Raw genomic sequence first — 22,066 nt, 5'->3', positions numbered from 1 at the left:
CCTTTTATTATTGTTAAAAAATTCATTTAATTTGCATTAATATAAGTAATTATTAGTTGATAAACATAATATTTCAAAACACTGGGATAAAAAAAATCACAATTGTGGAAGTGAGTATATTAAAAAGCATATAATAGTAAAAGTTTTAAACATCAAATAATAACAAAAACTAAACATATAAAATAATAATAAATCATACAATTTTTAGCGATAGAAACAAAAAAAAAATAAATAAAAATTGACCTATAAAAATATAACTAACATAATTATTAATTTTTAATTAAGAAATTTTTTATTTTAATTTCTTAAGAAGTCAATCTGTTTCCCGAACTAATATTTTTATTGAATTGAATTGCTTATATAATATTTATTAATATAATATTAATTTTTAATTTAATTATAAAATTTATAATTAAATAAAATGTATTTTTTTATAGATACTATCAAAATATTAGTTATGTATTTTTATGTTGGAATAAATGTTATATATATATTGTAATGTTAATATTCGGATTTAAAATAAAAGAAAATTTGTAAATAAACATTATATTTCTTTAACTAAAACGTTTAATTATAAAAAGCCTAGATTTCATGATTTGTTAATTTAGTCAATTATATTCAATGATTTTATATATTTAAATTTTTTAATTAAATTGAGTGAATTTCCTTATTTTATTTTTTAAGTACATCTAACTGTCGAACTAAGATTTTTATTTAATTGAATAGAATACTAATTTTTATTTAATTATAAATTATATAATTAAATATAAATATATTTATTTTCTTTTATAGATGCTACCAAAATATTAATTATATATACTTTTTACGTTGAAGAAAATGCTGAAGTTAGCATTATCATATTTAAAATCAAATTAAATTTTTAGATAAAAATTATATTTATTTAAAATGTTTAATTATAAAAATGTTTAGATTTCATAGCTAATACATTAACGTTAGATTGAGAAACCATGAGATATCAAGATTCTCTCGTTAATACTCTAAGCAATGATTTTATCCGTATATAATCAAATTGTATATTATTCTTTTGATATAAATTATATTATACATGACTCATGAGCAACGCACTTGAGTTAGTACAACTGTTACTAAATTCAACACGATCACATCAGATTCTTCAAATTAACTCAAATAGCTGGTAATCACTGATCCAAGCAGACCTTATTCTCTTTCACATACATGGTGCCAATTTCATCTTCACTTCTGGGGCTGCAACAATAAGAATTTATGTCACTAGTTAGCAACTTCTGGTATAATAATCGACAGTGAAATACTAATAATCTATGTTTAAGGGTAAAAGTAGAACAGTACTGAGAATATCCTCTTATAAATTTCCACTAATTCTTTTGGATCAGTTTTCTTTGTCTGCTTATAGGCATCGATCTTGTCCGCCGCCTGCACCACCAAGTTATGACGATAAAATGTTTAATTCAAGAATAGAAGTAGATACAGAAATGTTGCAGAATAATGACATTGCAGACAAACATGGAGGCATGGAACACTATATGTAACCAAAACAACTTGAGGCTTAGTCCAGTTGGTTCATGCAACTGTTCTCTAAGAAATGAACATCTGGTAGTGGTAGGTCGGGGTATGAATCCCGATATCTGTAACCTCTTCCACTATCCCAAGAAAAAAAGAACTACTCTCAATGTGCTTATAATGTTAGCAATACTGCTAAAATCTGCATGTCTTCAGCAGAAGAGTGACTATAAATCTGAAGGCTACTCTTCGAGGAAGTTTAGATAGCTACGAGAAGGGCATATATGTATATGTATATGTATATGTATATGTATATGTATATGTATATGTATATGTATATGTATATGTATATGTATATGTATATGTGTATGTAAATGTTTTAAATTATACCTCAATCCATGCGGCCACTTTAGGCCTGCCTGCTGTGAGGTCATAATTAAACACCTCTGATAAGTAGATCTGGAACCTTTCGACAAAAGGAATGAAGGCAATGTCCGCCTGAAAATGACAAAATCATTCATATATCTTTGCACAAAAACTCAAACCACATATAATGATACCACCATAGTTATTTTATTGATTAAAGTAACTATAAACTTTAGCTTCACTGGCGAGACAACTTACCAGAGTAAACTCGTTGCCTAGGAGGAATGGACCATCATATTTTGCAAGAGCAGTTTCCAAGAGATCAAAAGCAGCATCTGATGCAAGTCCGAAGTTTTTAGTTCAAATCATATTTTATACAAATACAGGATACAGGGTAAAACAGAAGTATGTTTCAGACTAACCAGCATCCTTTGTTGAGTCTCCTTTAAATGTAGCATACACCATCCCTGGAAATTCGTCCATGTGTGATAACAACGTCTTAAAGTACTCCTTTTTGTCAGCATCCTAACACATTTCCAGAAGATTACTACTTAGTTAATACAGATAAAGAGAGAGATCAGTAGAAAAATTTCCACAGATCTTTACATCAGGTAGAAGAGACGGCCCTTCGAAGTTGCTATCAACATATTTAATCAAATCAAGACTCTCCCCAATGACTTTGCCATTATGTTCCAAGGACGGCACCTGAAAATGAAATTATTTAACACAATAATAATGTAGGGAAAGAGGTACTTATGGTTGAAACTTTCAATTTTGAGCAAAACTCCAAACGAAGTGATGGGAAATTGATCACTAATTTAACAAGTCTAAAAACACATAATATATTGATAACTTCACAAGTCTGACCTTGTTTTCAGGGTAAACTTTTTCCTTGTACCAAGCAGGTCTATTTTGAAGGTTCAAAGGAACCAACTTAATCTTGTCTTGCAAACCCTGCAACTCAACCAAATTTAAAGATTTATTTACTTGGAAAACTGGGGAAAAGGAAAAGTAATCCACAAATTATGAGGGGGGGAGGGAGAAAGAATAGTGCAAACATAATCAACGAAAGTGGACAACCTTACAATTCCTGGCGATCCACACGCGCTGTGCGTAAGGGCAAGGATAAGCCAGATACAACCTTCAAAAGGAAGAAGAAAAGGGTCAACTTCATTGTGTAGCAATAAACACAAGCAAACAAGATATTCGTTAAAAGAAGTAGAACAGAACAAAAGAGTAAAGACTATTCTAAAAGCACCCAGAAAAGAAAGTGCGAAACCTGATTGTTCCATCAAAGATAGCAGGTTGCTCTGCAGTAGCATCCAATGGAGGAGGCAAATACTCTACACTTCTGAAATCACAAACCAAAAAAAAAAATAAAATTAGAGAAACCAAAAGGTTAAAATTGACAGATAAGCTTGAAAACTGAGAAGATTCTTACGGAGTAGCCATTGCTGCTGGGGAATTGCGATTTATTGTTGATGTTTATTAGTTTTGCTTAACAATTATGCCTACATTCAGGAAGGAAATCATTCGCTTTATATAAAGCATAGGAACTGTTGAGTGATGGTCAGCAATGACGAAATCAATAAGAAAAATATTAAACGTCTAATAATATTTTTATATGCTCGTTTATTTCGTTGTTTTACATTGACAAAATCAAAACAAGATGGAGGGGTTGGCAAAATTCGTCATCAACGCCGGCGTCGAGAACCAATCTTCCTTTTTTTTTATATATAAATCTTAACTCAATTATTATTGTAGTTGATAATTTTTGTTATAATATATTTATTTATTTAATCAAATCACAAGAAAACAATTTAGTCAAGATGCTGATTATGATTTTAATAGTTAGATTAAGATTTTTAAATAAACAAAAAGTACTACTTAATTTTTAATTTTTATAAGTGTGAATATTAAATCTCAAAAAAGTAGAAGCACTAACATCATATTTTAATCAAATTGATGATGGATTGGGACTTGGGCTCATTACAGCATTTCAAATTCTGAGCTTCGGTAATGTATCCAATTATTAGAGCCTGGGAAGATAATGGGCTAAGCCAATTCTTAGTTTATCTTACAATACAAATGGCCTTAATCAATCGACAGTGGACAGCCAAATTTCAGAGGAAATAAATTTAAATATATTTTTATTTTAACAAATTTTTAATAATTTATTTACCTAAACTAATCAATTGTACCAATCAAACTGAGAATCAGCTGCTTATATTTAAGGGTGAGAAGAGAATGTTTTAGAACATAATATAAGTTAATAATAACTATATAATAAATTTTTGTAATTTAATAATTAAAATATTTAAATCAGGCTGAAAGTGTGATTTAAATCATAAAAATATATAGTTTACTAATATTAATTAGATAGTGTATAAAATTGGGTAATTGACATGAGAAGGGGGTTTAGATTATTGTTTTTCAAAAAGCAGGGCCGGAAAATTAGTGCTTTCACCAATCAAACAAACGTCATCCCAAGGAATATCGTAATAAATTAAGCAAAAAATATCTTAGCGCTTCCCATTCGAGAAGAATGATATATTAATATTTCTTCCTTCCAAAAGTATCCAGCGACTTTTAAGAAAAGGAAAAGACACCGCTCTTAGCCTCGTTTTCTTCACGCAACCCTACTACTGCTCCGATGGCATCCACCACCACCACCGCCTATTCGTCGGCAGAAGAAAACCCTAAGAAGACCCTGGACGCTGCCTCACCTTCTATGGATAAGTCAGATCCTCCTAGCGCTTCAACACTTTCCGATGCTGAAGTTTCCGTAAAGGAGGGCGAGGGTTTGAAGACCACCGGGAATGCTGTGGGCTTGGCCGCTGGGGAAAGAAGCTGTCCCGCCGACGATACCCAGAAGAAGATTCGACGAGCTGAGCGATTCGGCCTGCCCATCCAGTTATCTGAGCAAGAAAAGCGTAATTCTAGGGCCGAAAGGTAACTTCTTTTATTTTTCCCTTTTCATTTGGGTGATATTTAGGATTTATCTGGTGTTCATGCTCCCCCCCCCTTTTTGGTTGGTGAGAATTTCTGAAGAGAAGAGATTGATTTATTTCTGAAAATGACTATTCTCATAATTTCTTTGAATGCACTTTTTTATTCTAGATGTGCTGAGATGCATAGGGTAATGCTCTTGAATATGTTCTCTAGTTTACTTTCTCTAACTACATTATTTAGAATCTCTTAACAGCTCATAATTTTCTAAATTATTGTCTTAAATTTAAGTTTTAACCAATTTATACATTAGTTCTCAAAAGATGAGTGTAACCCATCATAATCTGACGTACTGGCCTTGCTAAGCATGGCTGCATGTTTAGATTGGAGCCTGGGAATGTTTGTCAGGACTAGTTAAATATTACCGTAGATATATATTTGTATTTAATCAGAGATAAATTCTATGACTCTTTATTCTATTTGTACTATAAGGGTTTTTCTTGATGGTGAAGGTGCAGTTGTGGATGTTGAACTCTGTTTATTGACTTTTGGCTTGTCTTTGTAACTTACTGATTGTTGGCCAATAACTTTGTAGGTTTGGCACTGCACCCAGCTCAAAGGGATCGGAAGAATCTAAGCAATTGGAGGAGCTGAAGAGGAAGGCTAGAGCAGAGAGGTTTTTATTCCATACTATCTTTTCCTTGTTATACTATCACTTGCAGAGTGTATTTTTATTTCCTGGTTTCACAGGTTTGGAATTGCTGCACCCACTACAGCTACTGATGAGGATGCAAAGAAGAAAGCTCGTCTTGCTAGATTTGCACCATATTCCAAACCTGATTCAGTTGAAGAAGAAAAAAGAAAATTACGGGCTATCAGGTCTGTTCCACTGCTAAAGGACTGTTCCCTACATTTTCACTGATTTGTAATTTGCCTTCAGAGATCCTTATTTAAAAGGTTTATGCTTGAAAAAAAATTTTCGGTCCTTCCAGGTTTTCGAATCCTTCTTCTTCTACTACTTTATCTTAGGTGAATGGCAATGGAAATATTGAACCAGTAAGGCCTTGTTAATTGTTTTTGACATACTTCTTTGATGGAGAATATAAGGTATTTTAAAGGTGCTGTCTGGGATACTGATTTGTATATACTCTTTCCTTCAGGAGGTTCCTATTGCTGGAAAGGCTGGTGGACTACATAGATGGTATTGTTGGAGATTTGCATTGCTTTAATCTTGTATATATATACAGCTATGTCATATTATTATTATCAATTACCTGTCTTTAACATTTATCTTTTTCTTTTTTCCTTGTCAGGTTTAATGTTTTAACAGTTTTTGATTCCCTCAGTGGCTTCCTTACAATGCTTTCTTTCCAACTGAGGAATTCTTAGATGCAGTATTCCTTCATATCAATTCCACTGCAGTGAAGAGGCTTCTTTTGGCAGTTTGGCACAGCTTTGGTTTCTATTCACTTGGTGAGACCTAGAGGAATTAGCAACCACCTGTAGTGTTAACCTGTCTCAAATCTTACAAAGAGCATTAGAAACTCTGAAGTAATGGCCAAATTTTTATTTTTTTTTAACTTTTCCTTTTCGATAATTTAATTGATGAAGTATTGGGTGGTAAGTAGTTTCCTATTAAAATATCAATTGATGTATTTTTTATGGTAAGATTATGGCAGCTGCTTATACTCCTCTATGTTGCGTCATACGATCAAGTGTAAGGCAGCAGTAGTATTGTAATTCATATCGAGTCTGACTTCTTACCCTGGGTTATAATAGCAATATATATATATACAGACATATGCTTTATAGGAATCCTTGGACTTTCTAGCTAAATATGCAAGAGGAATTTCTATTCTTAACTTTGATTTTTAAATATATTGTTGTTTTTCTTTTTTGGTGTGTGTTGTTTGTGTGGCTGTAGGACAAATGGTAATCATAGTTCATAGATGCCTTTGATCCGAGCAAGCATTGATAGCTTCTACTTTTGCATTTAGATTGATAATTGAGTTTGCTCTTGTTTAAATTGTTTGTTCTCTTTATCTCTTACTGTAGTCTTGTTAATTTTGTTCCTTTTAAATAGATTTGACATTGTTCCTTGTTATAAAAAGGAAAAAGAAATATGACCTTTTAATGTTCATGTGCATGTTCGTGATGTGTTTGTTTGCAGGCTTACATGCATCTGTTCGCATGTTTGTATTCATATCTCTGCTGCTGTGTCACCATACTCATGTTTCAAATAGCATTTAGTCAACATAACCAATTACCAGTATCTTGTCGTAAAATAAACAGTTTAATGTTGTTTGGGGGGGGGGGTTACAATACTACTGCTGTTCAGCACTTGATTGTGAGAGATGCTGCAATCTAGGAGGTCTTATAACGTGAAAATTGCCTATGGAGAATATTTTCAGTGGATGATTACATATTTGATCCAAAAGATAAAACTTTTGCTGAGCCATCTACTTCAAAATATCTGATATTTCTGGTTTGTATTTGAGATAAGTGAACAATATAGGTGATTGCTAGCTTCCCTTGGTATCACCAGGTGGGTTCGCTGATGTGCAAGGTAATTATATGCTTGGAGTGAAGGCTGTTTAATGTTTTCTCAGTTTTTTGTTTAGTCGTGTAATATTTTATGTTTTCTTTTTGAACTAAAATTCAAGTGTTCTGTTCACAACGACTAGCTTCCTTGAAATTTCGGTTGGATATTTCTGTATGGAGGACCAGTTAAAATGATTGGGGGAATTCGAATATCTAATATTTTTGTAGACATTTGTTTTCTCATTTCTTTGTTCATAATCCTCAATTGATTTTTTTTTAAAGTATTTCTTGGTAAGTGAGGTTAAGAGAAAGGAGGATTGCAAGTAAGAATGATAAAAAAAAAAGAAATACGTGTCAACTGGATGTTTGGAAGATGGATTTGTTTCAATGGTGGAATTGATGAAGGTCAATAGGGCATTTAAAGAATTTACTGCTTGCTTTTAAAGAAAAAAGCTTAATGACAATGTGACTTTTATTTACTTTACTCAAGTTTGGTCTTCAATTTGACATCAATTTTGATATTTTTAACTAGACACAATTCACATGTATTCTTTTAATTTGTATTAATTTTTTAAAATTTTATTTATTTTAGATTTTTTGTTGACGTGGTATATAAAATATTTAGTGTCATGTTAATATATGGTATATAAAATATTTAGTGTCATGTTAATATGAATTATATGTCGGTTGTCATGTGTGATTATGTCAAAATTGTTAAAAAATTAACATTTTATTTAATATTTTTGTTAAAAAAAAGTAATTCGAATTTTTAAAGAAAATTAATATCAAATTTAATTAAAAAATTAAAGTTAAATTGACAAAAAAAAATAAATAAAAGGTAGGAGTTAAATTTATTTTTGTTTAATTTTTTTTTTAATTTATGATTATCTAAAAGGAATCTTTCTTTTCATTCCTTACCTAAATTTACTTTAGATCTTTAGGGTTGTCTTCCTGACTGCCAAGAGAACTGGTATCATGGCATTGAACTCATAATCGAATATATATTTACTTCTAACAATTCATTCGGTGCGTATCAAGTAATTAGTTTATTTTTTAAAAAGATGATCGAAATGCAATAGGACATTTTTCTGATATCCGAATATGGGTGTCAAGACTTAAGAAACATAAGTGAATGAGAGATGTTATCGGCAATGGTGGCAAAGAAAGTTGCATTTTGAAGGAGAGCAAACAATCAACTATTAAATTACATGGAAATCATATCTACAGATTCTCTTGCAGTCTCATGATCCTAAGTTTCTCTGGCAATAACCAGTCTCAAACTATACTATACTATTACCCTTGATGGGAATGCTAAAGAAAGTTGTTGCCTCTGCTTCTTTAAGCATGGCCATGGAGGATAAATTTTTAGAAATTTTGCTCCAATCTTTGCCGGCTATGGGACACCGGCACCAGCAGCTAGTCGTCCACCTTTTATCGATAATGGAAAGTAGGAGGAGGAGCCCCCATTGATCAAGTTGGGATCTATAAACACAACCACGACTGTGATATCATCATGAAAATGCCTCCTCACCCCTCTATCAATCTTTCTCAGGTCTGAGTACCTCATTTCTCTCTTTTTTGCTGCTTCCTTGAGTGCAGCTTTGATAAGTCTCCTCGCAATTCCCTGCATCATGTAAATTTATAAGTGTCCCAAACATGCTCAACCATTTCCTTTTTGACAACTCCCTCTCTGCTGTCTCTGGAAACTTACATTTCGCGGACTAGTCTGAACAATCTTTACAGCCTCCTGGTTGCTAATGTGCTCCCACAGACCATCAGAAGCAAATATGAGAAACTGATCATCTGGTTGTAGTTTGTGTACCAACACTGATGGCTCAGCACTAAGGATCGGCTTTTGGAAGGGTTCAGGCAGTCTAAATTTAGGTAAAAGAGGCTCTTTGTTGAACTCTGCCTTCTTTAGATACGCATCACCAATGCACCTTGAAATCTACAAAACATTAAAAAAAGAATCCACAATTGAATTCACTTCCAGTTCAGTTTCCTTAATGAAAAAAGAATAGAACGTAAACCTGTATCAAGCCCTTGACACGCCAAACTCTGTGTTTCATCACAACGATATGTGGATCATTGGGATGCAATGACCGAAGCTCTTCTCTTACAGTCTCTATACTTGCATTATGCTCTACGGATAATTGCATTGCTTTAGCTTGCTTTGTTCCTCTTCCTGATCTGCCTAACACCACTCTGGAATCACCTGCATTAGCAATATATAGCAGTCCATTGCAGATAATCCCTATCAAACAACAAGATCCCACAGACGCCACATGTGGCTTTACATGCCATTCTTTCCTCACAAGCGAAAGAAAGTTCTCTTCTGTTGTTGAGAAAGCTTTTCTCAGAACATCTGCTGATATTTCTTGATGCTCAGATGCAAATGCTGCACATCAAGGGATGTAAAATAAGCATTTGGCTAAATACTAAAGACTAGCAAAGTTTTAAGTGGAAACTTACACTTAAGATTGCTGAAAAGGTTGTCATTGACGTAGCGGGAAGCTTCAGTTCCACCATGTCCATCATAAACACCGATGAAAGTCCCGTAAGGACCGGAAGTAGTCGAACTCAACTGCCCTGATTCGATTTGGCTTTGATCCTCCAACATACTATTAGCTTGAATCACGGCCATGGAAAATTCGCCATACATATGTTGCCCCAGATCTTTACACCACAACAAACCATCAACACGCCCACCAGAATCACCCTCAGCCGATGGATTCCAACAGGATTTAACCATTTTTGAGTAAGCAGGAAGACCAAGATTCAATCTGGGGTCAAGTTTTTTGTTTGGTCTACAATATACTAGAATCCCAGTAGGTGGAAGTATATAACCAAAGAAATAGAAGACAGCATTTATCTGAGTAGATGACAAGTCTGAGACAAAGGAGCAAAGTTGGGTATGGGCTTACTCAACTGCTAAGTGCGTATTAGAGACAAGAAAGCATTAGTTTTATGTGAGTTCAGAGAATATGGAGAGGTAGTGGTGGGCGTGTACCTTGAATCTGAGTTAAATCGCTTTTGGCACCTTCACTGTGTGGCGTGTTTGAGCAACAGACTTAGCTGGAAAAGCACCTTGGGATTTGGTGGAGACAGAGTTTGGTCTGGGATCAAAGTGATAGAAAAAAGAAAAAGAAGCAACTGGATAAGAGAAAAAAAAAAGGATTTTGGAATTTTATGTCAGAAGAAGATCTTGGGTTTTGTTGTCAGAGGAGATCCAAGATGGATGAGAAATAATAATAATAATAAAGAGATTTCTGACATTGTTGTTTTTGTCATTGTTTCTTTCTTTGTTCCCTTCCTTGTTTTTTAGCTTCTTGGTGTATTTCTATGTTCTTTGCTTGTCCTAAAGCTGTGTACTATTATTATTGCATGGCTGAGATTTTAAGTTCCTTTTTTACTTGCAATAACCCAACACTACTCTATACTTTGATATTTTGTATTACACACTACTAACTTCATGCCTATTTTTATTACTTGTCCCTTTCCTGCACGCATTAACAAGCATTAGAGTTGAAGGGGCAAATCATGAACGGAAATTCACTCATATTATTCTGCAAATTCTCCATCAGTAGTTCATTTCTTACTACTGTTAAAGAATATCTATAAAAGAAGAAAAGGATAGGATTCCTTTTCATTACCAAACTTTCATTGACTCCATTTTCTGGGTTTGGATTGATGAATGTGAAGGATTGCAATCTTTTGGAGTGTAAAAAAAAAAAAAAATTAAACAGCTGGGAGAAGGGGTCCATTGCTCTGGTGTTGGATTGACTGATATTTATTTGGTACATGCATTGAGAAGCTGTTATACGTTGAGCTACTTGTTGGACACCGATCAGTTGAATTTGGCTCACCTCCCACCTGACTTCCAGGACCATTCACAACCATGAACACCCTAATCTTACTGTACATAACATTAATGGCTGAATGGCTACAAAATAACTTAAAATCAATTTCTTGTACTATCCAGTAGTCAGGATATACAATAATGTCACATTATTTTATTACTTATTTATTTATTTATTAAAGTAGGTTGGAGGGTAATCTTCACATGGATTTCTCCTTCCATTTATCTCAGTCTTTTAGTAGTTTAAGGCTTTAGTTTAATGTTATTTTTTCTTGTTAAAAAATCTAGTTTAAAAACTATGTAAAATAATGGTTTGAGAATTTTTTTTAGCATTTAGCATTAAAATTTTATAAGAAGATAAACTATCTCCAAATGAAAAAAACAAAACTATTAAATTATTATTAGTAATCTATGCACGATTAAGTTTTAATTTTTTATTAAATTTATCTCAATAATATTTTTATTAAAATTTAAAAGGATTAGGACGAACCCTAAACACCAACACACTTCTAAACTGAAAGAAAATAATGCAACATCATACCTGAATACAAACTCCTAAAAACTATAATAATTACATTTATTTTTAAAATTATTAATTAGTTTATTGATAGTGTGTAATTTAATATGATTCACTAACATATACACTGTCGGTACATTGAAGACAAGCGTACAGAATAAACAGAAACTCAGATAAGACGCTGAGTTGCTATTCAAACTCAAACCAACCTAAAGTGCAAGTGGGTAAGGTTTGGGACCCTAGTCAATGGAGGGTCACATGACATCCCCACATCACATGCTATACTAAAACTTAGTACCAACTAAACGATTTGATTAAGGCACAAATTTAAATACAAGCGCTATTATGTCCCCCATTTATGTTTCAATGCGCGAGAGAACATCTGTCACTTTGTGTTTTATTTATCTAAATGCCACAATAATTACTGTTTACTTTGCATGAATTCAAGAAGGCCCTACCCTTATTCATTTGTCTTCTTTCCATTGAGCTCTGAATTCTTCCCTTGGCTTGCCTTAGTGTATCAAGAACTTCACCTATACTTCTGCTCACTACCTTTATCTGAGAGGCCACCTTGGTTTCTGGTAGGATTAGAGGAACCAGTGCCAATGAGTTATCAACATAATCATCATCCTCATACTTCTCATTTCTTCCATTCATATCAATCTCCATTGTTGAAGCTTTCAGGCTTGAAGAGCTGAAATGAATGGTGAAAAGTGATCAAATAATATATATACTTAAGCAAAGTCAGTAGGATAAAATGTGGAGAAATACCTTGTCCTTGTGTCATCAACCTTTGGATCTTCATGGACTGAGCTTGATTTAAAACTGGAGTTTTCACGTGAAGAAAAAGAATTTTCTCTGCTGAAAGAAATTTTAAAGCTTGGTATAGATGTAGTGGTGTCTGATGCATTTTCCTCCATATTTTTTAAAATTCCTGGAACTGCATTTTGAGACTTGGAAGCTGTTCTTTCCGGGTTTTTGGTACCTGAACTGCTTGTCGATGAAACACAAGAAACTGCTGCAGAGTGCTCTGATTCTTCCAAACTAGGCACTAACTTGAGGGACTCAAGCTTCTTCCTCAACAGTTTGAGCCTCTTCTCAGCTTTGTTCATTACTTTGGTCTCTTCTTTGAGTTTTTTCTCAAGTTCTATTACCTGCATTCCAGTAGAACAAACAGAAACTTCACATCGTTTTTCCTTTTAACATTTAAATTGATAAAAGAAGACCTAACCTTATTTCCCATAAGTTCAGCATCTTCTTTTGCAGTCTTTGAAGCTTGTCTCTCTGCAAGAAGCCTTCCTCTCAAGCACACTAAAGTCCTCAATCCTTCATCTCTTTCCATCTTTTCACTGAGTGGACAATACAAAAACAACCAAATCACATTATGAAGCAGAGACACTCAAAATCTTAGCTATACTTCAGTTACCATAATACAGTAGATCAGAGCTTACTCACCTTGCAGCTTGTAAAAAAAAAAAAAGAAATGGAAGCAAAGTAAACCGTGGCCTGTAATCAATGCGGGGTTACTCACAAACAGAAGATCCTCGGGCAGCTAAAAGTGTTGGAAATCCAAGGTAGAAGGCTTGGACTCATTATCCGTTCCAGGTGGCTTATATGTCATTATCAGTCTTCAAGAATACAACATTTGGCCACTGTTTTCGCTTCACTGCCACAACTTATGACATTTCTGCAAATTGGGGTTAATACAAAATAAGGATTGGAAGAATGAGAGCAAAGCAATCAAGTGTTTATCGTCTCAGTTGCTGAGATTTTGACATGTATCAATCAAATAAACTTTTTTGACATCCACTAATCTAATGTAGGAGCTGGTTAAGACCATTATAACCGGGTAATAGTAAAATTTACATTTCTTCATCTTATATTTTTCCAACAAAAACATCATTATCACAAACCAAATCATCATGTTTTGCATATTCATCCTTCCACATAATTTTTCATTGTATTTAATTATTTATTTGATTTTGTTTCAGTTCTTCATATTTTATTTGGTATGCTTCCAAATTGATAAAAACAAGCTGATTCAACCCTATCAGTAGAAAGAAATGTCAGTTTCATTTATCATCAGGATCATAGATAGATGCAGAGGCATGTAGTAGCATTTCTTGTTTCATTTTTACTTTTTTCTTTTACTTAAGACCCATTTTTCTGAATTCTGTTAGTTTCTTTTTCATGAATATAGTTTTGAAATATTGTAATCTTTAAAAATATAGTAGACAAAGGCCCTGGTGACAAGTTAATTAAGTAGGCAATGATTAATATAATTTTTTTTCTAATACATAAAATCACCAAAAGTTATACAAGGGATAATTACATGATTGCATGATAGTATAGTATGGGAAAATTGGCTTTCACTTCACTCAAACAAAACCCAATTGTGGTGAAGATGAATAGCCAAACGGTAAGTGGACCACTGTTTTTGGTTCTTTTTGAAACTGTGGTAAAGTAGGAACTGAAAGATGCTCATTGTTGTGGCTTTTGACTCTTAATAAGAAGTCATGCTTTAATGACACGAATTAAGTGAGATTTGATTATGATTTGCTGCTAATCGTATAGATTGATTGAGCATTTATTGCATTGAGAGGTTTTGCGTTATCATATATGTGGAGCCAAAAGGGGGATGTTGGTGCCTTGGAATTTTAATGGAATGGCCGGAAAATGACAATATAGCCATTTTGTCATCAATTATGTACATTTCAAACATCTTTGACACCCTATTTCTTTTCATTATCTCTTCTAACTTCGATATGCAACAAAGCAAGCAGAAGGGGAAATGGAAAGGCTTGACCCATTTCCCCAAGCTCCATCCTATTGACTGTTATGTTGCAAATGCAAGCTAAGCTTGTGGGCTCATCAGGGTCAGTTATCACCATTTACAGACAAACTGTCATGGAAACACTAGTACAGACAAAAACTTGGATGTTATCATTTTACCTACTCAATGACTCGTACATAAGAGTAACACTTGAAATACTATTATTTTCATAATAGAAATTTCCGGGTGCAAGCAGAGGTTCTCGACTAGCATAATTAAGAAAAGCAAACTCAACTACGCAAAGAAATGAAGATGATCCAACTTCCATGTCTGCCGGATGTGATGAATAAATGCTAAAATTGTTTTAAAATAATGCTCTGGCCAAGTCCACAAGTGAAATTTGCACCAGAGAGAAAACAGAAAAGTTACATGTGACAGTATTTAATTCGAAAGTGTCTCTTCATTTTAGCCATAAAGTAACAATTTCTGGTAGAATTAAAAGAGAAATGCATTAAGGATCCGATGTCCTCAACATCTTTAGCAATCATTTTTACTTTAAAGCCTCAAGGGTGCATTTAAATCCTTGAGAAGGTTGCGGCGATTAGTTGATCAGTATTCAATGATCATAAACACTCTCCTCATCAAATTTATCATGCAAAGTATACCCTTCTTCCTTCATCAAACCAAGCAACCCTTCTAGCAGACTGTATATTTCTTCAATTCTTTCACTTGATCTGTCCTTCGCAATAAAGCTTTGTAAGCCTACACTAGTTTCAATCCAACTAGTGCCTGAGATCTTCTTTAACCCAACGTTCATCATTTTTTCCCGGATCATATCAGCTTCTTTCCATCTACCAGCTTGTGAATATAGGTTTGCCATGATGATGTAATTTCCAGTGTTCTCAGGCTCTATCTCAAACAAATGATCACAAATCAACCTCCCAAGTTCAACATCACCACAAACTGAAGCCCCATGTAGCAATGCACCCCAAACCTTAGCACTTGGTTCAATTGGCATTTTAGAAATAAACTCTGTGGCTTCTGAGAGTCTCCCTGCTCGGCTTAGGACCCCTACCATACAGGCATAATGCTCAACTGAGGGTGGAATGCCATAGTCTACGAGCATGGCATCAAAGATCCTCTGAGCTTCATCTACCACTCCTGAATGAGCACAAGCAGAGAGCAATGCAGTGAATGTGACAGGATCTGGCTGAATTCCATTATAAAGCATCTCATGAAAATAACCTAGAGCTGCATCAACATCTCCATGGGAAGCATATGCTGCAATTATTGCTGTCCAAATGATCAAGCTCCTACATTTTGATTGATCAAAAACCCGTTGTGCCCCATGTAGAAACCCCACCTTCGCATAAGTATCAATAAGGGCAGTCGCAATATAGATGTTGCTCTCATAATTGTTTCTAACAGCATAAGCATGTATCTCTTTCCCTCCTTTCAGGTTCGAAAAATATGAGAAAGTGGGAAGAATGCTTGATAGTGTCACAGCATTGGGTCTAAGACCACATGCCTGCATTTCCCAAACTAAATCCAAAACCCCATCATACTGTTTGTTCTGAAACAATCCTGAAATCACAGAATTCCATGTACTCAAACCTGGGTGTTTCAATTGGCGGAAAAGCTCCATAGCTTTCTCAATGAACCCATGAAACATACAACCATAAATAAGTGAGCCATAAGTAACTTCATCTTTATCACTCATACCCTCAAACAACTCATTAGCATAATCCAAACTCCCACATTTTGCGTATAATGCAATCAAAGCATTACAAATCAAAATGTCCGTCTCGATAGAATTCTCAATGATAAACCGATGAATTTCCATTCCAAGAAGAAGATCATTGGATTGTCCACACGCTTGCAAAACACTAAGTAGAGTTACCGCATTAGGCTTAAATTCTGAAGTATCCACCATTTCTCTATACAAAGCCTTGCATTCATCGTAAAACCCTCCTTGTGAATACCCTGAAATCATCGAATTCCATGACACAATATCTCTTTCACCCATTTTATCAAACACTTTTCTCGCCAAGCCGAATTCCATGCATTTTGAATAGTAGGTGATCAACCCATTACAAACAAAAATATCCTCATTGTACCCACCTCGCAAAACAAAGCAATGGACCTCCTTAGCCACCCCTTCCTCACAAAATGAACCTGCTAGCGCCTTTAATAAGCACGTAATGGTAAAATTATCCAGCCTAATAACGTCGCGGAAACTTGAAAACAACCTCAAAGTGTCAGCAAACTTGTTATGTTGGCAATAGGCGATGAGCAAGGCGTTAAAAGAGAAGGTATTTTTTTGGGGAATTTGGTCGAACGAATGGTGAGCTTGGAGAAGGCCATTGGTTTTTGAGTAAAAAGAAATTAGTTTCGAAGCAAGGAAGTTATCGGGAGTGACTGAAGACAGAACGATGCGCGCATGGAGTTGCTTGGCTTGGCGAGGGAGGTGATGGTTGGTGAAGTGTTGGATAAGGTGACCGTACGCACCATAATTGAAATTGGAATTGGATGGGTTTAAAGTTCGGAGTGATTCATGGAGTTTGGTCGGCGGCCACTGAAGTTTGTTTAACAATGAATTTGCGGTCCTCATTCATTTCTTTGCTTTTGCTCATTCATCTGCTTCATGACTTCCATTTATAACTCATCGAGCAAAGGGAGAACAACACCGAATCCCAGCCGTACTAGAAAGACCTCAAAAAGACGTCGTTTTCAGGTGGTGCCTGAAAAGGCTGAAGAACACCATATGACATGACGCTGTTCTCATTAATGGGATGCCTCACTTAAACCCAAATTGCAACACTCTTGCACTGTTTAAATAAGGAAGATGGTGAATTTCAGTCAGGGTAAAGGGTCTGGTGAATGACGGGAATTTGGAAGGAACACAAGATGAAACCTGTTTGACAAAATGGATGTTTGACTTCACAATCAATCATCTCATTATTAGCGGGTTACTGTTTTGAGAATCGTTGGCATGCTTTTTTAAAAGAATTAACAATGACGATTGTGGAAGATGAGGGCAACATATTTGTTCAGCTGCTCTTAGTCTTCTTTTAAACTGCTTCAAGAATTTTTATAACTCTGTAACACTTTCTTTAATGTATTGATGCACTCAACTTTAGTTTGATCAAAGCCTTGGCACTTATCATAGTGTTTCTTCATTAATCACAGTCAGAATTTGTATTTACATCAAATTTTCTTTATTTTGTTCAGCTTTTTAAACACCCTATTAAAATATAAATAATTTCTTTATAAACTAATATAAAAATAATTTCTTTTTTTATCTCGGATATTAATCATCAGATCGACTTGAATCTAAATACGTTATTTTACTCACCCATGGGTATTGATCCCCCATATCGGTTAATGAGTTTAATAAAAAATTTCGAATAACTCAGTGACCATTTTGTAACTTTTTAAAATTAATTGACCAAAACGAAAACTTATTGATAGTTTAGTGACCTTTACAGTAGTTTTCCCTTAAAATTTTAAGCGAGTCGGGTCGGGCCAACTGCTTCTCTAGGTCATCCCTGGTAGATTCACCCTCCCTCAAAAGGTTAGTAATAAACTCCGGTTAGCGATGATAATCATCACCAGACTTGTACTAGGCACCATGTTTTGGCAGGTTGATGATTCCCCCAAGAGGAGCCCAAGGTAGATTAGGATGCTTAGCAATTTCCATAAGCACCAGTTGCTTCACCTGCACGACGGAAACCGTAGAGTTCATCAAAGAAAGATTTATTTTCGTGAGGGAAACTGCTTACAATGCTTATCGACGTTCTTCATACGTTCTCGTTCGCTCTTTCATCTCAATCCCAGCATTAATCGTCCTTTCCCTCAGCTTCTGTCTTATAACCTTCTGGGCAATCGGCCTTTCCGGAGGATTCTCTGGGTTCCTCTTCTACTTCCTCGCAGCGTGCGGTACTTTCTGGGCGGGAGTTAAATAGTGGCATTCATTGCAGGAATGTTCCCGGATTACTTCCTGGTCTTTGTAATGGCCGTACGTCGCAGTTGTTTCCCACTATCATATTTTAATTATTAAAATAATTAATATGATTTAATTAACGTTACCTCATACTAATTTCATGAATTAAAATTATAGTCTAATTAATTTCATTTTCCACCACGTAATGCTCATGTAGACTATGGTTAATTGATGGTAACCTATGTATACTTACATTAATATGTAAGCAAACTGAATTAGAAAATTACTAACACAAAATATTAAAAAAAAAAAGAGAAAATAAAAGAGAAAACAACACGAAACATAAAGTGAAAAATTGGAACATAAAACAACTCCAAATCAAATAGATTCAAACTCTCTTGCTTAGGCCGAACCACCACACCCGTAGGAGTTTCCTATAAATGGCGATGTTGAGTCCCTTCTTGGGACTACAAGTCAACCATCGAGATGGAAAGAATGAATGTCGAGACCTTAATTACGGAAGAAGTGTGACCCAACAAATTATTGCCGCTATGAATACGGAACAGAGAGAATTAGGTTGATTCTAACCATCAACATCAAAAACCCTCAACCATATGAATATCTGACTGCCTAATTGTGTTTTATTTTTTCTTTTATAAATACAGCTAAAATATAATATAAATATATGTAAAAAATAATTATAAAGTAGAATTAACATGTCTAAATTTTCAGGTTAGAACAAATGCGGATATGTGGATCTGGTAGGACCAAAATTCATTGTGAATTGCTTAAATGTTTTTTTTTTTCCCTATTGACAAATGCTCGGAAACTCCTGACTCCAACCTTAAATCTACTTAACGGCGGCTCATTTTTGGTCAATAAAATAAACAGCAGTAGCATATCCACTCTTTGCCTAACAGCACGCCATTGCCAAAAAGAAGCCTTTCATTGCTGCTGTAATTATGTTAAATCATAGCATATAGGCATGCATAAATTCCACTTGGAACCAACCCCAATTCCCCCCATCATCTCCCTCTGCTTTCCTCCACTTTCTTTCTTTTCATTTTTGTTAGCCTTTTCTTGCAATATAAGCTTTGCTAAAATTTGCAATTCCAAAGCGAAAAAACCCCCTGTTCATAAATTCTGATCAAAACGTACCCACATTCCAAAAAGCAAAAGAAAATCTTTTTGAAGAAATGAGTTCGATTTGCATCTCTAATTGCTTGAATGATGCCAGAGACCCTGGGTTGCCTGTGAGGGCAACTTATGTGAATCTTTACAAGTGGCCAGAGTCAGATGCGGAGTTCGTGAGGTCAAGGAGCTCATCAGGGTCCTTGCATGGTGGTAGAGTTGTTGACAGTATCTCATGCAGGCAGATGTATCTGAGGAGCTATAGGTTCTCAAGGAAAGAAACTGTGCCTGAGAAGACTGTGAAATGCTTGGGGAGGGTTAAGGAGAAAGTCGGTCAAAGGAAGAGGAGATACAAGCAGAAGAGACGTATTAGAAGCAGGTGTTTGGTATGGAGGAAAGTGAAGGTAGCATTGTTTAGGTTTTTCAATAGGTTACTGTCTTGCTCTGCTAGTGTTGATGTTGTGGATCAAAAGCCTGTTTTCTTCTGATTTTTTGTTGGTTTATTTAATTTGTTCAAAATCTCAAAGCATGATTGAATGGGTAGTTTATACTTGATTCATACAAACATGTTTTTCAATTAAAAAATTAGATTGCATCCTAATTTCTACTAAAAACCATTTCCATTTTCATCACCCACCCTTAAGCTTGTAATGAGCAAATACTTGAGGCATGTGATATCAATATAATCGAGTTAAGTTTTCTAAGATTGTTTAAACTTGAAAATTACAACCACCCTATGCTAAATCTTCAAATTCTTAATAAAATTAAGGATTCATTCATTTAAGATTATATTTGTTCGTGTTTGCTCAACTATATCTATAAACATATAATTAAATATGTACATGAAAATTTTAAAATTTATTCATAGTTAATAAATAAACTTATTTCTTGTTTTTAAAATAAAATAATCAAAAAATAAATATTTTTAATTACATTATAAATAAATAAACCAAACACATGAACAATAATAATATTATATTATTATTAAGTATACACCAATTAAATAATTAAAAAATTTTAAATAAACTTTAAATATTTCATTTAAATAAGTTTGTTAGTAAATATAAATGTGCCTAACCTCAAAATCCTATTCATTCATGGCAAGCAAAAAAAAAATTAATAATAATAATAATAATAATAATAATAATTCAAAACTATTTATAAATTGCAGTATTCATTTAGAATCCTAGGTTTACAGTTGTCTTCAGTAAATAATAATATATACGGTAAGAGGGAAACCTTTTTTCTTTACATCATAATTTCCTCTTTAAATTTTCCAATTTTATCAAAAATTCATTTCAACCTTTTATTTAATTTTTTATCTCTTTTAATCTTTAAATTTATATATATATATTATCAAATCATCTTAAAATTGATAGAAAACTTAACGTGGCTTAATTTTATTGACGTGGCATACATGTGAATTACCATATAAATAACACGTCAGCATTTAATTAATATATAATATAAAAATACTAAAAAACATTTTTTGTATAATTTTTAATAATTTTAATGATTTTTTATTTTTAAAAATAGTTTTATAATTTTGTATTTTTAAAAATTTAAAAATTAATTAAATGTTGGCATAAACGTAAAGGTGAGTAAAACTCAACTCGATTCGAAAAATAAAAAAAAATTTGAATTTCGAGTTAACTGAATCGAGTTATTCGAGTTTCGAGTTTGAGTCAAGTTAAATTTTACAATTCAAATAATAGATTAGTATAAATATCCATTTGGTCCCTGTTAATTTTAAAAATAATCAAATTGGTCTCTCTCAACAAAAAATTTTAAAAGTTCAAAATATTTATAAAAATTCCAAAATTTATATTTTTTTAAAATAAAAATTCTAAAGAATATATAAAGAAAGTTAAAATTTTAAACATTTTCTAAAATAATAATTTTAAGACCAAAATAAATTAATTAATGATTCAAATTTATATTAAAATATCTTATTTTTATTATTATCATACTCGATTCAACTCGAATTTCATTTCACTCGATAGGATGACAAAATAAAACTCATCAACTCAAAATATTTTACTAGTTTTGATTTGACTCGATTCGATCGGATGCTTACTCCTAATGAAATGTCAACAAAATTTTAAAAAAAAAATTCCATTTATTTTAGAGTGATATAACAAAAAAGACAAATTTAAGGACTAAAAAGATTAAAAAATTAAAGAAAGACTAAAATAATTTTTTATATAAAATTGGAGAGTGAAAAAAGTCATTATACTTTTTTTTATATTGTGTTTCTAGATGTATTAGTTGCCTCTGTACATGATACACTGGAGTGTAAATACAAGTGAAATAGTATATGAAGATAACACGATTAAGGCAGAAACAACCACCATAAAGGGAAAGGGCAAACGTGATTAAATACTGCAAATCTTTTATTTATATATATGCAACTGATGATTTATCATTCTGCCTAAAATAGGCACAAAAGAAACAAATAAATGCAATTTAATGCTAATTTGGTAATGT

The 22,066-nt window shown here is 33.5% G+C and overlaps 6 protein-coding genes across 7 annotated transcripts; 2 read left to right on the top strand and 4 right to left on the bottom strand.

Moving 5' to 3' along the window:
* Positions 1 to 1,022: 1,022 nt before the first annotated feature.
* On the bottom strand, positions 1,023 to 3,574 carry LOC107889730 (glutathione S-transferase L3). The gene is made up of 10 exons (XM_016814270.2): positions 3,308 to 3,574; positions 3,146 to 3,217; positions 2,947 to 3,007; positions 2,734 to 2,820; positions 2,473 to 2,571; positions 2,289 to 2,391; positions 2,125 to 2,201; positions 1,891 to 1,998; positions 1,330 to 1,413; positions 1,023 to 1,227 (listed from the first exon to the last, which is right to left on the bottom strand). The coding sequence occupies exons 1-10, from the start codon at positions 3,316 to 3,318 to the stop codon at positions 1,216 to 1,218; spliced, it is 714 nt and encodes a 237-aa protein (XP_016669759.2). The 5' UTR covers positions 3,319 to 3,574; the 3' UTR covers positions 1,023 to 1,215.
* A 709-nt stretch (positions 3,575 to 4,283) lies between these two features.
* LOC107889729 (protein MODIFIER OF SNC1 11) lies at positions 4,284 to 7,583 on the top strand. The gene is made up of 6 exons (XM_016814269.2): positions 4,284 to 4,818; positions 5,411 to 5,491; positions 5,566 to 5,694; positions 5,808 to 5,871; positions 5,976 to 6,016; positions 6,129 to 7,583. Exons 1-4 carry the CDS (start codon positions 4,520 to 4,522, stop codon positions 5,842 to 5,844), a joined length of 546 nt encoding a protein of 181 aa, XP_016669758.1. The 5' UTR covers positions 4,284 to 4,519; the 3' UTR covers positions 5,845 to 5,871; positions 5,976 to 6,016; positions 6,129 to 7,583.
* Positions 7,584 to 8,498: 915 nt separating this feature from the next.
* On the bottom strand, positions 8,499 to 10,703 carry LOC107889728 (probable protein phosphatase 2C 38). Its single transcript, XM_016814268.2, has 5 exons — positions 10,367 to 10,703; positions 9,829 to 10,284; positions 9,387 to 9,754; positions 9,068 to 9,304; positions 8,499 to 8,980 (listed from the first exon to the last, which is right to left on the bottom strand). Exons 2-5 carry the CDS (start codon positions 10,106 to 10,108, stop codon positions 8,750 to 8,752), a joined length of 1,116 nt encoding a protein of 371 aa, XP_016669757.2. The 5' UTR covers positions 10,109 to 10,284; positions 10,367 to 10,703; the 3' UTR covers positions 8,499 to 8,749.
* Positions 10,704 to 11,767: 1,064 nt separating this feature from the next.
* On the bottom strand, positions 11,768 to 13,503 carry LOC107889727 (uncharacterized). 2 transcript variants are annotated; one of them, XM_016814266.2, is made up of 4 exons: positions 13,188 to 13,503; positions 12,964 to 13,081; positions 12,504 to 12,886; positions 11,768 to 12,426 (listed from the first exon to the last, which is right to left on the bottom strand). In XM_016814266.2, the coding sequence occupies exons 2-4, from the start codon at positions 13,072 to 13,074 to the stop codon at positions 12,138 to 12,140; spliced, it is 783 nt and encodes a 260-aa protein (XP_016669755.1). In that variant the 5' UTR covers positions 13,075 to 13,081; positions 13,188 to 13,503; the 3' UTR covers positions 11,768 to 12,137. The 2 variants fall into 2 exon arrangements, with proteins under 2 accessions (XP_016669755.1, XP_016669756.1); XM_016814267.2 differs by lacking the exon at positions 13,188 to 13,503 and having other exon boundaries at positions 12,964 to 13,181.
* Positions 13,504 to 14,812: 1,309 nt separating this feature from the next.
* LOC107889726 (pentatricopeptide repeat-containing protein At2g37310) lies at positions 14,813 to 17,638 on the bottom strand. The gene has a single exon (XM_016814265.2). The coding sequence runs from the start codon at positions 17,114 to 17,116 to the stop codon at positions 15,122 to 15,124; it is 1,995 nt and encodes a 664-aa protein (XP_016669754.2). The 5' UTR covers positions 17,117 to 17,638; the 3' UTR covers positions 14,813 to 15,121.
* A 1,540-nt stretch (positions 17,639 to 19,178) lies between these two features.
* Positions 19,179 to 20,122, top strand: LOC107890362 (uncharacterized). The gene has a single exon (XM_016814816.2). It carries the CDS (start codon positions 19,645 to 19,647, stop codon positions 20,065 to 20,067), a length of 423 nt encoding a protein of 140 aa, XP_016670305.2. The 5' UTR covers positions 19,179 to 19,644; the 3' UTR covers positions 20,068 to 20,122.
* The last annotated feature ends 1,944 nt before the right edge of the window (positions 20,123 to 22,066 follow it).

Source organism: Gossypium hirsutum, chromosome A09, assembly GCF_007990345.1.
Source record: "Gossypium hirsutum isolate 1008001.06 chromosome A09, Gossypium_hirsutum_v2.1, whole genome shotgun sequence".
NCBI classification, from domain to species: domain Eukaryota; kingdom Viridiplantae; phylum Streptophyta; class Magnoliopsida; order Malvales; family Malvaceae; genus Gossypium; species Gossypium hirsutum.
The sequence above is the reverse complement of the archived record's forward strand: the minus strand, read 5'-3'. Positions and strand labels throughout refer to the sequence as shown.

What these genes read in the sequence shown, in the direction of transcription:
- LOC107889730 (XM_016814270.2), bottom strand. An exon ending in GGCCGTCTCTTCTACCTGAT is followed by an intron (nt 2,392 to 2,472) that starts GTAAAGATCTGT and finishes GAAATGTGTTAG; the next exon opens with GATGCTGACAAAAAGGAGTA. An exon ending in AGACTCAACAAAGGATGCTG is followed by an intron (nt 2,202 to 2,288) that starts GTTAGTCTGAAA and finishes GACTTGCATCAG; the next exon opens with ATGCTGCTTTTGATCTCTTG.
- LOC107889729 (XM_016814269.2), top strand. Translation starts at nt 4,520, where the DNA reads ATGGCATCCACCACCACCACCGCCTATTCGTCGGCAGAAGAAAACCCT. An exon ending in CGTAATTCTAGGGCCGAAAG is followed by an intron (nt 4,819 to 5,410) that starts GTAACTTCTTTT and finishes ATAACTTTGTAG; the next exon opens with GTTTGGCACTGCACCCAGCT. An exon ending in AGAAAATTACGGGCTATCAG is followed by an intron (nt 5,695 to 5,807) that starts GTCTGTTCCACT and finishes CGGTCCTTCCAG; the next exon opens with GTTTTCGAATCCTTCTTCTT.
- LOC107889728 (XM_016814268.2), bottom strand. Translation starts at nt 10,108, where the DNA reads ATGGTTAAATCCTGTTGGAATCCATCGGCTGAGGGTGATTCTGGTGGG. An exon ending in CCTTTTCAGCAATCTTAAGT is followed by an intron (nt 9,755 to 9,828) that starts GTAAGTTTCCAC and finishes CTTGATGTGCAG; the next exon opens with CATTTGCATCTGAGCATCAA. An exon ending in TTCAGACTAGTCCGCGAAAT is followed by an intron (nt 8,981 to 9,067) that starts GTAAGTTTCCAG and finishes TACATGATGCAG; the next exon opens with GGAATTGCGAGGAGACTTAT.
- LOC107889727 (XM_016814266.2), bottom strand. Translation starts at nt 13,074, where the DNA reads ATGGAAAGAGATGAAGGATTGAGGACTTTAGTGTGCTTGAGAGGAAGG. An exon ending in CTGAACTTATGGGAAATAAG is followed by an intron (nt 12,887 to 12,963) that starts GTTAGGTCTTCT and finishes ACTGGAATGCAG; the next exon opens with GTAATAGAACTTGAGAAAAA. An exon ending in GTTGATGACACAAGGACAAG is followed by an intron (nt 12,427 to 12,503) that starts GTATTTCTCCAC and finishes CATTCATTTCAG; the next exon opens with CTCTTCAAGCCTGAAAGCTT.
- LOC107889726 (XM_016814265.2), bottom strand. Translation starts at nt 17,116, where the DNA reads ATGAGGACCGCAAATTCATTGTTAAACAAACTTCAGTGGCCGCCGACC.
- LOC107890362 (XM_016814816.2), top strand. Translation starts at nt 19,645, where the DNA reads ATGAGTTCGATTTGCATCTCTAATTGCTTGAATGATGCCAGAGACCCT.